Consider the following 17,343-nt stretch of genomic DNA (forward strand, 5'->3'; position numbering starts at 1 on the left):
AATGGTGACTGACACTTCATTATAGCCTACATACAGTGGGGCAAAAAAGTATTTAGTCAGCCACCAATTGTGCAAATTCTCCCACTTAAAAAGATGAGAGAGGCCTGTAATTTTCATCATAGGTACACTTCAACTATGACAGACAAAATGAAAAAAAAAAATCCAGAAAATCACATTGTAAGATTTTCAAATGAATTTATTTGCAAATTATGGTGGAAAATAAGTATTTGGTCAATAACAAAAGTTTATCTCAATACTTTGTTATATACTCTTTGTTGGCAATGACAGAGGTCAAACGTTTTCTGTAAGTCTTCACAAGGTTTTCAAACAGTTTTTTTTGTCTCCAGGTGTGTCTTGTTTTGAGGGTTGGGATGCACCTGGAAACAATAATTAGGACGTGATGCACTATGTCAAAGTACTGTTAGTGCAGACAGGTACAGCATATTCAGATCCCTTTTTCCACATTTTGTAACATTACAGCCTTAATCAAAAATGGATTAAATCCAATGTTTTCCTCATCAATCTACACGCAATAGCCCGTATTGACAAAGCGAAAACAGGTTTTTAGAAATCTTGGCAAATGTGTTAAAAAAGTAAAACAGAAATACCTTATTTCCATAAGTATTCAGACCTTTTTCTATGAGGCTCGAAAATTGAGCTCAGGTGCATTCTGTTTCCATTAATCATCCTTGACATGTTTCTACAACTTGATTGGAGTCCACTTATGGTAAATTCAATTGATTGGACATGATTTGGAAAGGCACACACCTGTCTATATAAGGACTCATAGTTGACAGTGCATGTCATGCCAAACACCAAGCCATGAGGTTGAAGGAATATTCCGTAGAGCTCCGAGACAGGATTGTGTCGAGGCACAGACCTGGGGAAGGGTACCAAAAAATGTCTGCAGCATTGAAGGTCCCCAAGAACACAGTGGCCTCCATCATTCTTAAATGGAAGAAGTTTGGAACCACCAAGACTCTTCCTACACTCTAAAAAGAAAAGGTTCCTAGAGTATCCTTTAGGAGTTCTTCAAAATAAAACTGTGGGGGAACCTCTCTAAGTTCTCCGAAGAACCCTATAAAATGGTTCATCAAAGGACCCCTTTCAATGGATCCTCGAATAACCTTTTGAAGAACCTTTTTGGGTACATTTTTTAACTTCCCCTTCCCCTATGTTTTATAATAATAAGCATAACAATAACAACAATAACACAATATTTCAGGTGTCAGTGTTTATTATGATTTTAGTGGTAAAGCAGAATATAAAATTCCAACGATGATAAACTCCCAACCGAGCCTACGTCCAATGGGTAGATCCTCTGGCATGTTGATTTTGAAACCTTTTTTATCAACGTATACATTTTTTGCAAATGTATGCCTTTATTACGATATTATTTATATGCCTGAATACTCAACGATGATTAACACCACAGTTATGTGTGCTTCTGTCAAGGTTGTGGTCAAATGCATGTCATTTAAAGTCCATTGAGCAATTGAACAAAAATCCAATTCATTTTGAAAATGTTCCTTATTGCAAAAGCATGTAACAGAATTTGGGTATTCCAGAACTGTAATTTGCATGTAAATAAACATAACCCTGTTTTATGTTTTTAACACTGCAGATAGAATACTCTGAGTGCCAGAGATGGTACCATTCAGCTTGTCTGGGGATGACAAAGAAGGACTTCAACAAAGGCAAAATAAAAAATGATTGGAAGGGGCCTCTTTGCTGTTAAATTAGAGACGTTTAAATAAATTACTGTTGTACCTTGTAACTACTTTAAATGTGTACCTGCTGCACAAAAAATGCAAACAGTGATTTGGTATACAATTTAAGATTGTAAACCTTGTACAACTGTATGTAAACATTGTCTAACTTCAGATAGAGCAAATTGCACTTGAAATTAACATTTCTTTAAAGTTATTGCAAATAAATGCATATTTTCACTTTTTTTCTCAGACAATCACTGAATTAGATTTCTTCATCTTTAAATGCAATGTTTGAGATTTTATGTATTTCTGTCAAATCAAAACTGGAATTTCTATTCAAGGCAAAGGTTGTAAAAGTATACTAGACATTTATAGAATAAATAATATCTAGTTTGATGTTTATGTGACAAACAGTGAATTAGTTATTGATTTATAACGTCGCAGCAGCCTACAAGGTATTGCATACTAATCTATTTTTTAAGAGCTCAACCTACTCGCGCATCGATTGGCCAGGTGGACTCTTCTGTCGGTTTTCATTGGTTTGTGGTAATAGTATTTCACTCATGTTTTGCCAAGTAATTTCCTATGAATATTGTGTGTGGTTGCTGGCGTAGGTGCGGATCATTTATAACATACGAAGTGGAGAAAGACAGTTGTCCAGACGAGAGGATGCGCATAAAATAATCTATTTTTTCTCCTCGCTCCCTTGCGAATGCCATGATGTGGGAATGGAATTTCTAACTGAGACAGGAGTTGCGTGTCCAAAATGTAGACATTTGCATGTAACCAAGAGATGAGGATAAACCACTAAGAATGTTTTGCACAAAATTGAAAGACCTGAAAATCTCTGGAGAATGTCCATTCGCGGGTATTGGTCGTGTGGACGAACCCGGAGACTTTGAGGAACGTACAAGTGACCATACCGGGGATGTACTGGCAATTTCCAAGGATGTGTATGGACATGTATCGGAGGTGCTACCTCAAAGGAAGACAAGCAAGACTAGAGTAAATCTTCATTCATTAGGGGAGAGCATCCGCAAGTTAGCATGTCCCGAGGTAAATTGAGATTGTGCTACAATAAATCAATTTTTAAAAAATATAATCAGAATTGACTGTTGTGCACTGTTGTTGAGTGTCGTCTCAGAAGAGAGCAGTTTACACCGTGGAACATGTACAGTAACCTAACGGAACTAATCTCGAACCAAATTATTTGTTTGCTGTTGTGTTAATGTGATTGCAATGGGCCAAACTATAAGATTTCTTATACGCATATACTGTCAATCAACTTCTGGACTTGTTGTTTTCCAGTTTCAAAGACTGCATGCTGCCTTTCTGCAAATGATGAAACAGCATACGTTAGACAAGAAATGGTAAGATCTAAGTCCAATAAATGCTGGCGAAATTAACGATTTAAACTATGCTGCCCTGATATTAAATTATTGTCAAAGGTCATGATTATAAGAAATGACAATGTTCAGTTGTGTTCAATTGAATGCGGTCAGCTATTATTCTTATTGAATACCTATTGACTGCGTGCCATGCATGGATGCCCCATGCATAACGACCTGTATATGATCAATCAGCAAGATGGCTTTGAAGAGTATACAAGGAATAGGAAAAATAGTCAAAACTTTGGTTAAGAAACAGTTTTTCATAACATACATGGGATTTCATGGAATAGGATATCTAAACCCATTCATTCATGTGGTGAGTGCAGTGCTTACTAATATAACACTGATGTCATTTCTGTCCACAGCCCTTCCGTGTGTTATGCAGACATCTGTCAAGATAGGACCTTTGATCGACCAGAGCATTTACTGGAGATCATGAAGAATTATTCTCTCAAAACAGGTATTGTGAAGCTGATCAAATTCAAACAACACTGAACATGAGTTGCTTTTATTCCGTTGTGGGTGTTTTTAACATCTGTTATATGCATGCCTCTGTGAAACAAAAGACACATTTTTACCTTGTGTGGACAATAAAAATATTATATTCTATTGTTTTCTATTCTAATCTACAGTATTGTATTGTATTTTTTATTTACATCATGTTATTCTATTCTATTACATTTGCTCTCCTTTTACGACCAGGTATTCACATGGACGCTTTGAAAGTCTCCCTTGGCGAGGAGCTGTTCCAAACGTGCTTCGACGAGGACAGCCATATTCTGCAGGTGGTGGGGGGAGCCCTCAGTGACTTCCTGAACAGCTTCAATGTCCTGTTGAAACAGGGCATCGTCCCAAACCCGCCAGAACCAGCCGCTCTGCAAGCCAACCTAGACAGAATAACAGATAATGTAAACAACGAATCAACGTCGGTACTGTGCCTGGACAAGGATCTGGGTCTGCACACCGTCTACTACTTCAACCCCGGGCAGACCACGGAGTGCTTCTTCCCTGGTGTCATCAAGGCGGCCGCCCGCCTGCTCTACGACACCACCGTGGAGGTGTTCATGGACATGGAGATCGAGATGGACCTTCAAGGAGGCACCAAGGAGAGCGTAGGCCCCTTGCAGTTCCAAGCTGGGCCCCGGCAGCCCAGCCTGCTCTACTCGGTGGTGGTGAAGGATGCCAAGAGCCTGAGCCCCAGTCCCATGAGGGCCACGTCGGTTGGGACCATGCCCACCTCACTCTTCTCCTCCACCTTCCCTTTCCACCTCTTTCTGGATCAGGACCTGGGCCTGTTGCAAATCGGTGACGGCCTACGGAAGAGGCTTAGCCGGAAGGATGGCCTGAGGCGGCCTGCTGCCTTCCAGGAGCACTTTGCCATCGTCACGCCCCGGATCAGGTGCACCTTCCAAGGCATCTTGACTATGCTGAACACACAGTTCATCATTCGGATAAAGCACCAAGGGGGCTCCATGGCCGATGACACAGGGAGGGTAATGACCCTATTTTGACTGGATATCAGACCTGGGTTCAAATAGTATTTGAAGTCTTGAGTGATGCTTCATTGAGCTCGCCTGGTTCAATGGAACCAAGTGCAAATCCACCTATTCGGCAGTCCAGGCAGGCTCAAGCTAACCTAACATAGCAGCCATAGAAAGACCCCTGAGTGGAGGTCCCACTATTGTTTTTCAGTGGAAAGTTAGGTGGAAAATACTGTATCCCTTGAAACATTCACTTTCTGTTGACTCCACAGAGTGGGCTCAAAGCAAACACTCAAAGTCTTTGATTTGCAAAACCATTTGAACTCAGGTCTGCTGGATATGACCCCTTGGAGTTGAGACGAATGCCTAACAAGGTATTGAAGGTTGTCTAAATGCAGGTTTGATTTTAAAAATAGCCCTTCAGAAAGGCAAAATGCCAAGTTGTTAATTAGTATGTGCTAATTAGCGGAATGCTCCCCCTGAGGTAGAGAACAATATAAGCCCACGATGGAATTGGACAGCCGGGTCTCATAGACTAGACGTAACATAGTAAATCTAAATCCGGGACACTAAAATTAATATGATATTAATTTTGGTATGGTATGGTTATTTTGGTATGGTTACATAAGACGGATGGTTACTTAAGGCAAAAAAAAAGTAGGGAGGTTGGTCAGGGTGAATGGGTAGGCGTATAACGCAAACATCTAGCATCCCAAAGGTTGCGAGTTCAAATCTCATCACAGACAACATTGGCTAATTAGCAACTTTTCAACTAGGTACTAATTTTAGCTACTTTGCAACTACTTAGAATATTTGCTAACACTTCCCCTAACCCTAACCTTAACCCTTTTATCTAACCATTTCTCTAACCATAATTATTATAGCTAACCCTAACCTTAACCTTTTAACCTAACTCCTAAACGTAACTCTAACCTTAACCCCCTAGCCTAGTTAATGTTAGCCAGCCAGCAAATGTTAGCCACCTAGCTAGAATTCGTAACATGTCATACGTTTTGCAAATTCGTAACAAAAAGGACATTTGCAAATTCGTAACATATAATATGAATTGTAATTCATAATATGTCATACAAAATGGGTGATGGACATCCAAAAATGAATATATACCATACTAAACATAACATATTAAATGTGTCTTGGATTTACGTTCAGAATAATATGAAATGCTCTGAGACCAGGTTGAATTGGAGGCACTATGTCAAATCAGTTCACCCATCAAAATCTCTCACGAGGATGCTGATATAATTGTGTAACAATCTCTATTTATGGTCAACTATTGAGAGCAGTAAAAAGAAAGTCAGGTCAGGTCAAAACATGTACAAAGTTAACTTTTCACAGGGTGGGAATCTCTGAAAGCTTCATAGTTATTTAACACTTTATTTCTTCCAGTGAGTCAGACCATTCGTAGAACTACAAAGAAAATCTGTCAACAGAAATAAATGAATTAGGTGTGACCATTCGCCTCATGCAGCGCAACACATGTCCTTTGCATAGAGTTGATCAGGCTGTTGATTTTGGGATTTTGATGTGCTGCTAGAGATTACTGTCTTGCTGGAAGATCCACTTGATCTTGTATTCTTAACAGTCCTCTGCCTCCTGGCAGAGGCAACCAGGTTTTTGGCTAAAATGTCCTGGTACTTGATAGTTCATGATGCCATTGACTTTGACAATGGCCCCAGAACTAGTGGAAGCAAAATATCCCCATAACATCAAAGATCCACCACAATATTTTGCAGTAGGAATGAGGTTATTTTCTACAAATGATTCGTTCTTTTGATGCTAAACCCACCACTGGTGAGTGTCAAAATAGCTCTATTTTCATGTCATCTGACCATAGCACTGGTTCCAATTCAAGTGCCAATACTGGTTAGCAAAGCTATTTTTCTTCCATTGGTCCTTGGGCCCACTTTACCAAGTATCAGGACATTTTGACCAAAAACTTGGTTGCCTCTGTCAGGAGGCTGAAACTTGGCCGCAAGTGGATCTTCCAGCACACATTAAAATCCACAAAGAAATGGTTAACTGACCACAAAATCAACATTTTGCAAAGGCCATCTCAGTCTCCACACTTGAACCCCATTGAAAACCTGTGGTTTGAATTGAAGAGGGCATTGACTTGAAAATATCAGTCCATAAGAGCAGATGAAGGATATCAAGGATCTGGAAAGATTCTGTATGGAGGAATGGACTAAGATCCCTTCCAGTGTGTTCTCCAGTCTCATAAAACATTTTAGATAAAAGCTCTGTGCCGTTATCCTCGCAAGGGGAGGGTGGTAGAGTTTTGAAAACAAGGGGTGCCAATATATATTTTTTAATTACTTGTTAAACAAAATCTCTTTCTCTGAACAATTGTATTTTAGAATACAATGTAGCTCACTATTTGTATTATTTATTTTATACAGTCTTTTTTGCTAATCTTTATCAAGTGTGCCAATAATTTTGGACATGACTGTGTATGTACCATTTAGCATGGAGTACCCGGACAAAGCCATTTATCTCTTGTCTTGTTTCCCTCTCTTCTAGCTCATGGACCTGAAAGGCCAGATGATCTGCATCTCAGAGTCCAATGCCATCCTCTTCTTGGGCTCGCCGTGCGTAGACAAGCTGGAGGAGCTGACTGGCCGTGGCCTCTACCTGTCTGACATCCCCATCCACAACGCCCTGCGCGACGTGGTCCTGGTGGGCGAGCAGGCCAAGGCCCAGGATGGCTTGAAGAAGCGCCTAGGCAAGGCCAAGGCGGCCCTGGAGCACGCTCACCTCGCCCTGGAGGAAGAGAAGAAGAGGACGGTGGATCTTCTTTTCACCATTTTCCCGGGGACGGTGGCCCAGGAACTTTGGCAAGGCCACACGGTGGATGCCAGGGAGTTTGAGCATGTCACCATGCTGTTCTCGGACATCGTAGGCTTCACGGCCGTGTGTTCACGCTGCACACCTATGCAGGTGGTCACTATGCTCAATGAGCTGTACACACGCTTTGACCACCACTGCGGGGAGCTGGATGTATACAAGGTGTGTTACAGCAAGGCCCAAGGAAACTCAGGGAACTTCTCAATCAAAATCAGATTTACCGGATACAACTAAACATTGTGGTTATGCTTTATTTTACCAAGTGCCTGGTAATTACATGGAATGATGAAGGTGAAATTAAATTCATAATAATAACCACAGAATACATTTGTTTATGGGGATAGATTGAATTAATTGAAACACTACGCACCACCCACCATTTGGTACAATGTAGTGGTACAATGTAGTGTGTGGAATTCCTCCCAATTAAGTACCAGAAAGTACCAGGTTATAATATAATATAATACTCAGTAAAACAGCAGTTAAAATGGAACAGCAAAAATTGCCTTACAGTGTAAGAAAGCAAGATTAGGTTTTTTATACAGCTAAAATTGACATTTTTGAGAAATGGACTCCAAATGTGCCCAAATGTTGCTATAGTCTTATTCCACAACCCCTGTTGCCAGTTTTGGATTGAATTAATAAGGCCCTCTATATAATCTTATGTTAATATCAACAGTTTATTTTTAGAACAACTATTTATGTTGTTGACTACAGACCCTTACTGGCATTCCCATATTATGTTGATCCCATCATGAATACAGCTTCATTTGAATTGAATTAGCCATGGAGGTGTTAAGGTAAGATATGCTTCATGTTGCTCTTCGATAGCGTTTCATTGGAATGTGTTTACTGATATGAATCATTTGAGAGTTGTCTACCTCATGCTTTTGCATAATTTAGCAATAATTCATCAATGTATTAATATAGACAATACTCAACAGTTATGTCTTGACCAAAGCAATTTAGAGAGAATAATAGTTGTGTATTCTTAAGTCATCAATAATTAAAAGGTCTACTCCAAAATAAGAGTAGGGTCCATATAAAACAGATGTACAGGCTCCAAAAAGGGGAAAGATCATGGTTGTTTTTGACCTTGTCAGAATGAGACTTATGTGATTTAGGCACAAAAGTACTTTAAGTTCATGGTAGAAAAGTTATTTTCGTTGTGTTCTCTCATAGATTCCACAAGTATTGGACAAAAATGACACAATTCCACCATTTTATTTGGGTTTATTATTTCTTAAAGAACAGACTGTACTTGTCTCATGGCCAAACTTGCTTGCTCTCAGCCAACTGTCTTGTAATCTGCGGGGAGTTTGGTTAATGTAATCAGTGTGTCACTGAAGTATAACAGAGGAGAGCAGCATGTCTGACGGATCTTTCGTAAAGTACTGGGAAGTCAGAGGTTCCTTTAGGACCTCTGTTTCCATTCCCGATCCAAAAATAGATTTTGTCTGCTTTCCAAATGGCACTCTATTCCCTTTATATTGCACTACAATTCACTGTATAGAATGCCATTTGGGACATCGACTTTTACCTCACGTTGTTCACCTCAACCACTACCACACAACTGTCGGGTGCTCTCCTGCTCCAGAGTAAAACATAAACACCTCCCAGAAGAACTATTTTGATGCTAATTCACACTGATTAAATTGGACCTGTTGATTGTTTTAATGTGTTTGTGTTCGAATGTGTCAACATCTCTACCCGACTGTGACAAATTAAAATAGGTACAGTAGTTTTTGCTCACTTGATTTGACATGTTTTCCATTACTTGTGCTTCTCATTAGGAGGTTATGAATTGGAATGGTCTAACGCACAAATCAAGGAATTAAAAGGGCTAAAAAAACAATCCTTCAACATAAAGTACTATGCATACACCATACAACTATTATTCTCTCTCTATACAGTCAATGTATAAATTAAGAACAGGGTCTGTAGACCATGGGGGCAGGTCTTAAATAAAAAAAGTTTAATAGTATTAAACAAGATATTATCTTGTGATAATGAAGTCAACTGTATGTCATGTAGTTTGCCTATAGGATATTAAACTATTCTATTCTACTGTATCTAGGTGGAGACTATCGGTGATGCGTACTGTGTGGCTGGTGGCTTGCACAAGGAGAGCGAGACTCACGCAGTGCAGATTGCCCTCATGGCGCTGAAGATGATGGAGCTGTCCGATGAGGTCAGGACGCCCACTGGCGAGCCAATCAAGGTGAGTGTTACGGCTTACCTTCTTCACAGTGTGAAACCATCAATGGAAAGCCCCTTTCAAAACGGTACTGAGTAGCACCGGAAGTTGCCTGGACAGTTTTGTACACAAAACAGATTTTCAGGCTTTTCTACTGTTATGCCATTTGCTCAAAATGTAGACAAAGTTGTTCCCTGGTAGCTGTTTTTTATTTATATCAAGAATGACAATATTGTTCATCTGAAAGTGAGCAACTCTCCATTTGGGCTGATCTATGACACGCTAGCACCTGCCCCATTAAGAGGGGAATGAGGCAACCTCAGAGTAATTTTATTCACACACACAGACAGAGATGTACATGGGGCTGAAGAATGGTAATGGTTCTGAAACAGGAGAAATAGAGGTAATGGATACAATGTACACAATACAATAAGGGTTCCCAACATTTTCCCCTAGGGCCCCCCTTTTTACATTTGATTAGTTATTGTTTATTGAGATAGCCTATATTAAATACACCACCAGCTTTTATAATTGATTTTATTATTTTGTTTAACTTGACAGACCTTGACAGAACTCATCACATCTTTTAGGTAGACTATTTAATAATAATAATAATAATAATAATAATAATAATAATGCATGTGGAACTCTAGGCTCGATTTCCCCAAAGGTTCTTCCGCTACCAAATATGTTTTATTATGACAATTTATATAAACTCTCAATTTAATTATACATATTGTCTTTTTCAGAAATTGATTAGATCAATTGATCGCGATAGAGTCACACATTGTATAAGATGACTTCCCAGCCCCCCAAGTGGCGCAGTGGCCACTAGAGATTCTGCGTTTGAGTCCAGGCTCTGTTGCAGCTGGCTGTGACAGGGAGACCCATGGGGCGGAGCACAATTGGCCCAGCGTTGTCTGGGTTAGGGGAGGGTTTGGCTGGCAGGGATGTCCTTGTCCCATTGCAGTGTACAGTGTTTCGATGAGACAAGACTGTAACTACCAATTGGATACCACGAAATTGGGGATAAAAAGGGGTAAAAAAAGATGACTTCTCAAGCAAAGTCCAATTTATTTGACTCTTCGACTTTAGAAGGTTGTAGCTCAGCTTCTGAATATCAGAGCCATACAAAAGATATTCCATTGGCATCAGAGTTGTTTTCCTCTGGCATTTTACAGCTTGTTTCTTGCCTAAAACATCGCATATTTCTCATAATTTTAGATCATTATAAACAATCGCGAATTGGAAATGATTTGCTATTATTATCATTCATTATATAAATGTTGTTGATGGGCAGAGACAGAGATGCTGCGGGAGACTGTGTATTGTGTTACCTGCAGAGTCAAGAGGATGGGCAGATGTCAGGCCGGCTAAGTAACCTCCCTAGCAAACTGACAGTGGCTCATCAACATCTCAAATTTGGAGATTACAATGAGAAAGCTGCAGCTGTTCCTGTCTTTCAGTATTTTGATATATTATTTGGCATTTTACATTACATTGAAAACTTAGAGGTAGTTGACCCCATCTTATGAATACATAGAACACAGATTATGGACCCAAAGAGTCAGTGATCCATGAATTGGATTCGTTGACTTTGCTACAGTTAATCATTAGTGTCATTGAACAAAAAACAAGGGGTACACTACAAAGCAGGATCAAGGAGTTAGCCAGGTCTTTAGGAGAAGTTTAGCTTTCCTAATGAACTAGAAAATCAATAGTTATTTCTGGTTGTTTATCCAAAGTAGCTGGCTAACTCATAGATGATGACCGATTAACCGGAATGGCCGATTAATCAGGGCCGATTTCAAGTTTTCATAACAATAGCAAATCGGTATTTTTGGACACCGATTTGGCAATTTCTTTTTGTATTTTTTTTTTACACCTTTATTTAATCTTTATTTAACTAAGCAAGTCAGTTAAGAACACATTCTTATTTTCAATGACAGCCTAGGAACGGTGGGTTAACTGCCTCGTTCAGGGGCAGAATGACAGATTTTTACCTTGTCAGCTCGGGGGATTCAATCTTGCAACCTTACAGTTAACTAGTCCAACACTCTAACCACCTGATTACATTGCACTCCACGAGGAGCCTGCCTGTTACGCGAATGCAGTAAGCCAAGGTAAGTTGCTAGCTAGCATTAAACTTATCTTATAAAAAAGAATCAATCAATCATAATCACTAGTTAACTACACATGGTTGATGATATTACTAGTTTATCTAGCGTGTCCTGCATTGCATATAATCAATGCGGTGTGTATCGTTGCTCCAATGTGTACCTAAACATAAACATCAATGCCTTTCTTAAAATCAATACACACAAGTATATATTTTTAAACCTGCATATTTATCTAAAAGAAATCCAGGTTAGCAGGCAATATTAACTAGGTGAAATTGTGTCACTTCTCTTGCGTTCATTGCACGCAGAGGCAGTGTATATTCAACAGTTTGGGCCACCTAATTTGCCAGAATTTTACGTAATTATGACATACCATTAAAGGTTGTGCAATGTAACAGGAATATTTGGACTTATGGATGCCACCCGTTAGATAAAATACGGAACGGTTCCGTATTTCACTGAAAGAATAAACATCTTGTTTTCGAAATGATAGTTTCCAGATTCGACCATATTAATGACCTAAGGCTCGTATTTCTGTGTGTTATTATGTTATAACTAAGTCTATGATTTGATAGAGTAGTCTGACTGAGCGATGGTAGGCACCAGCAGCCTCGTAAGCATTCATTCAAACAGCACTTTCGTGCGTTTTGCCAGCAGCTCTGCTGTTTATGACTTCAAGCCTATCAACTCCCGAGATTAGGCTGGTGTAACCGATGTGAAATGGCTAGCTAGTTAGAGGGGTGCGCGCTAATAGCGTTTCAAACGTCACTCGCTCTGAGACCTTGAAGTAGTTGTTCCGCTTGCCCTGCAAGGGCTCTTTTGTGGAGCGATGTGTAACGATGCTTCGAGGGTGGCTGTTGTTGATGTGTTCCTGGTTCGAACCCAGGTATGGGTGAGGAGAGGGACGGAAGCTATACTGTTACACTGGCAATAAATACTAAAGTGCCTATAAGAACATCCAATAGTCAAAGATTAATGAAATACAAATGGTATAGAGAGAAATAGTCCTATAATTCCTATAATAACTACAACTCGAAAACTTCGTACCTGGAAATATTGAAGACTCATATTAAAAGGAACCACCAGCTTTCATATGTTCTCATGTTCTGAGCAAGGAACATAAACGTTAGCTTTCTTACATGGCACATATGGCACTTTTACTTTCTTCTCCAACACTTTGTTTTTGCATTATTTCAACCAAATTGAATATGTTTCATTATTTATTTGAGGCTAAATTGATTTTATTGGTGTATTATATTAAGCTAAACTAAGTGTTCATTCAATATTGGTGTAATTATTACAACAACAACAAAACAAATTGGCCGATTAATCATTATCGGCCTTTTTTGGTCCTCCAATAATCGGTATCGGAATTGGTATCATAATCGTTCGACCTCTACTTTGTATACCCCTTTGGTTAGCATGCTCCAAAAAGCAGGCCTAAATCACATTCAAGTAACTTCTAAAACACAACTTTGTGCCCTGGGTGGTCAAGTGGTCTAAAGCCACTGCCTCTCGAACACACATACAGAACACACACATATATATATAACGCTGCAAGCATGGGTTCGAATCCATCGCTCTCTGCTGTCTGTCATGGGACTGCCCTACTCCTTCGGAGAGGATGTTAAACGGATATCTTGACTCTACGGTCATTACAATTTCACTCATAAGAGTAGGGGTGTCCTGACCCAATTTCCATCATGGCCACCTAACCATCCCTGTCATTCCTAATTGGCATATGTCACTCCTCACCTCTACACCATGCTTTCTGATGGGTGCTGAGCCTTCCGGCACAAATGGTTGCCTTGCATGACCAAAGTGGGTGCCACATGAGCACCTGAGCACATGAGTGGATGAGGTGAGTTTCCTCCCTACTATGAAAGCGCTTTGAGCATCTGGAGAATTGCTATATAAATTCAATCAATAAATCTAAATAATAATTTGGCAAAATAATCCATTCAGAAGTAGGACATGTGGATAAGGTTATTTCACATAAAGCATCACAGCAAGGGAAATGTTCTTGAATTATTATCACAAATTACATTTCAATTATATTTATTACGGTCAAAATGTGATTTCCCGAAAAGATATGAGTTGCAATGACTTGATTGTTCTTTAAAGAGTGTTATGGAAATCTTACTTTTCGAATATACAAATATTTATATTGGATTTTAGTTGATTTCACCTTATAGCTGTCACTTCAAAGGAAAACTTAATATAATCAATGAAGCTTTGATTTAATGTTGTAGTTTTTCCCCTCAGCACAAATTATATATTTTTATTTACAGATGCGAATTGGCCTGCACACTGGCTCAGTTCTGGCCGGTGTTGTTGGCGTGATGATGCCGCGCTACTGTCTGTTTGGCAACAACGTCACATTGGCAAATAAGTTTGAGTCCTGTAGCGTACCTGGAAGAATCAACGCTAGCCCCACAACCCACAGGTGACTTAAAACTTCTGCAATTCCAAAATATTGTAACGATTCTCTTGGTGTGAAGGAGAGTCAGACCAAAATGCAGCGTTGTGATGATTCATGTTATTGTAATAAAGGAAAACCTATACATGAATAAACTACCAAAATAATGAAAATGTGAAAACCGAAACAGTCCTATCTGGTGCAAACACAGAGACAGGAACAATCACCCACAAACACACAGTGAAACCCAGGCTACCTAAATATGGTTCCCAATCAGAGACAAAATGACTAACACCTGCCTCTGATTGAGAACCATATCAGGACAGACATAGAAATAGACAAACTAGACATGAAACATAGAATGCCCACTCAGCTCACACCTTGACCAACCAAAACATAGAAACATACAAAGCAAACTATGGTCAGGGTGTGACAAATATGTTATAGTTAATTTCACTGCCAGACCTCCGTAAGCTCAGCCACTAGCTAATGTTTTTTATTTAAAAAATATTATATTTTGAAAAGTCTTGTGTTTACACTTTGCATTGATGATCACATGTATCATTATGATGTGGTTATAATGCATCATTGGACTTGTCATTAGCATGTATGTATTTATAATGTATTATTTTAATATTTTAATGTTTAATCATACTGTATATCACAAAAGTCACACAGTAAATGATGTTTTGTGTGGTGCTCTTCAAATGACAAACTACCTGACTCACTGTGATAATAAAAGATGTACTGGCATTCATCAGACGATAGATCATTAAACCCTATGTTGGCTACAGGTCTTGCCTGAATCTGTACTATTTGGTCATAGAATTTGAACCCTAATTTGGCTGCCCAACATTTGTCATAGTCACTAAAGCCAAGGTCTTTACTACAAACATTATTGGATGTTCAGTGTGGTCTCTTTAGGGACACAGTTGAAAACAGTTTCACAAAACACTTGATTGGCCAGAAAGTTCACCCACCTGCATTCCCAAGTCTGAATCTGTCCCCGATTGAAAGGAAAGAATGAAAACCAGAAGGCGTATGGTTGTTCTCTCGGACTGTAATAGAATAGCCCTGGCATTGGGGCCTCTAAAAAGTGTGTCCAAACATTACCTGGGTATTTGGTAGCACTGTAATTACTACATTAACAACATATATTAATATTAACTGTGGTGCTCTTTATTATTATAATGCAGTTACTAAAGTAAGCTGTAACAAGATGTTATAGTGTAATTAGTGTAACTAGTGTAATTACAGTGTAATTACAGTGTAATTGGTTGATATGTTACTATATATTTTTGGTAAGAAAGGCAAAACAACATTGTTCGTGTGTTTCAAGAGAACGTGTATAACTTCCTATCCAGTTGAGTTGCTTTTTGGTTTCAGACAGCAACAGTGTTATACAATACATTCATACACACATTCTCACAGTACAAGATAAATAGTTTATGTGGTCTTGCACAGGAAACAGGATCCAATGTTGATTGAATAGAGAGCCCCGTAGCCCCCATTTCTATCTGCAGCACACACTAAAACGTTATATTTACATTCATAATGGTTCATTTGTTCTTTTGGGTTTCCAGATTGCTGAAAGATTGTCCAGAGTTCGTCTTCATTCCCCGGACCAGACAGGATCTTCCGCCAAACTTTCCGCCGGATATTCCTGGTGTTTGTTACTTCTTGGAGGATTTTGATCAATGGTCGGGCAAAACCACAAGTGACTGTGAGACTGCTGAACCATGCTACAGCAATACAAACTTCATGGTTGAGAAAACATAGATAGATGATGAGACACAGCCACACCTGGGTTCAATTAATATTTGAAATCTTTGAACGTTTGATTGAGCCTGCCTGGAGCGCCAAATTGGCAGAGTTTGCACTTTTAGCAATATTCCATTGGTTCCATCGTGCCATGCAAGCTCACTCGAGTAGAGTATTTGAAAGAAAACTAATATTTGTATCCAGGTCTAAATACAGCTAGCACCCGTTATTGTAGATTTCTTTAGGGGATGTAGAAATGTTGATTATTCTCTTACAAAATCGCTAGATGTACATTTTGTATGCTTTCACTGGTTTATTCACCTCACCAGATTCACGTCATTTCTTAAAACTGTAATTATACTACAACTGCCTATGTAACTACCATGTAAATACATACAGGTATTAATCACACATTGGGATAGTCACCCAAATTACAAAATTACATATTGGTTTCCTTACCCTATAAGCAGTCTATGGACAAATTAAGAAAGCAATCCATGCTTTAATTTGGATTAACTGGTCTCCAAATGCAAGTCAATATCCCTGCATTTTTCGCCTCTCATCTTGATTTTAGACTGCATACAGGCTAAGTGCCAAGGAAACCAATATGTAATTTTGGAATTGGGTTGAACTATCTCTTTAAAGAGAATTACACATTAACTAATGTCACGGCAATGCTAGAACACAATGAATGTGCTTCCATTCCAATTAATATTTATTACTGTGATTAGTTTTGTATTGTCCAAGCGACAATAAATATTGTGATTAACAGTTTTGTTCTACTACTCTGATGTTTGGAATATATTTTCAGTTTTCCTGCGAGCATAGTTATAGAACAGGTAACTGCCCAAATAATTGAAACACTAACATAAAATGCCTTAATAGGGTGTTGGGCCACCACGAGCCAGAATATCGTCAGTGCACCTTGGCATGGATTATATAAGTGTCTGGAAACTATCGGAGGGATGCAACACCATTCTTTCATGATACATTTGATCATTTGATGTTTTGTTGAAGGTGGTGGAAAACATTGTCTCAGGCGCCGCTCCTTAAGTGTTCAATTGGGTTGAGATCCGGTGACTGAGCATATGGTTTACATAGTTTTCATGCTCATCAAACCATTCAGTGACTAGTCCTACCCTGTGAATGGAGGCATTGTCATCCTATGTGGCATAGCCATGGTAGCCAAAATAATGGCCTGCCCAGCATTTTTATACATGATCTTAAGCGTGATGGGATGTTAACTGCTTACCTAACTCAGGAACCACACTTGTGTGGAAGCAGCTGCTTTCAATATACTTTGTATCCCTTATTTACTCAAGTGTTTTCATTATTTTGGCAGTTACCTGTAGTTTGATATTACACTGCGAGGATCTAACATTTGCTCAAAGTTTGTT

General features: G+C 39.1%; 1 protein-coding gene across 1 annotated transcript; it reads left to right on the forward strand.

Annotated features, from left to right (window-relative positions):
• Window positions 1–2,285: 2,285 nt before the first annotated feature.
• Window positions 2,286–16,717, forward strand: LOC109893862 (guanylate cyclase soluble subunit alpha-1-like). Its single transcript, XM_020487064.2, has 8 exons — window positions 2,286–2,768; window positions 3,021–3,082; window positions 3,469–3,563; window positions 3,806–4,596; window positions 7,126–7,611; window positions 9,527–9,670; window positions 14,058–14,212; window positions 15,769–16,717. Exons 1-8 carry the CDS (start codon window positions 2,526–2,528, stop codon window positions 15,962–15,964), a joined length of 2,172 nt encoding a protein of 723 aa, XP_020342653.1. The 5' UTR covers window positions 2,286–2,525; the 3' UTR covers window positions 15,965–16,717.
• The last annotated feature ends 626 nt before the right edge of the window (window positions 16,718–17,343 follow it).

Source organism: Oncorhynchus kisutch, linkage group LG7, assembly GCF_002021735.2.
Source record: "Oncorhynchus kisutch isolate 150728-3 linkage group LG7, Okis_V2, whole genome shotgun sequence".
NCBI classification, from domain to species: domain Eukaryota; kingdom Metazoa; phylum Chordata; class Actinopteri; order Salmoniformes; family Salmonidae; genus Oncorhynchus; species Oncorhynchus kisutch.

What these genes read in the sequence shown, in the direction of transcription:
- LOC109893862 (XM_020487064.2), top strand. Translation starts at nt 2,526, where the DNA reads ATGTTTTGCACAAAATTGAAAGACCTGAAAATCTCTGGAGAATGTCCA. An exon ending in GCAAGTTAGCATGTCCCGAG is followed by an intron (nt 2,769 to 3,020) that starts GTAAATTGAGAT and finishes GTTGTTTTCCAG; the next exon opens with TTTCAAAGACTGCATGCTGC. An exon ending in TGGCCGATGACACAGGGAGG is followed by an intron (nt 4,597 to 7,125) that starts GTAATGACCCTA and finishes CCTCTCTTCTAG; the next exon opens with CTCATGGACCTGAAAGGCCA.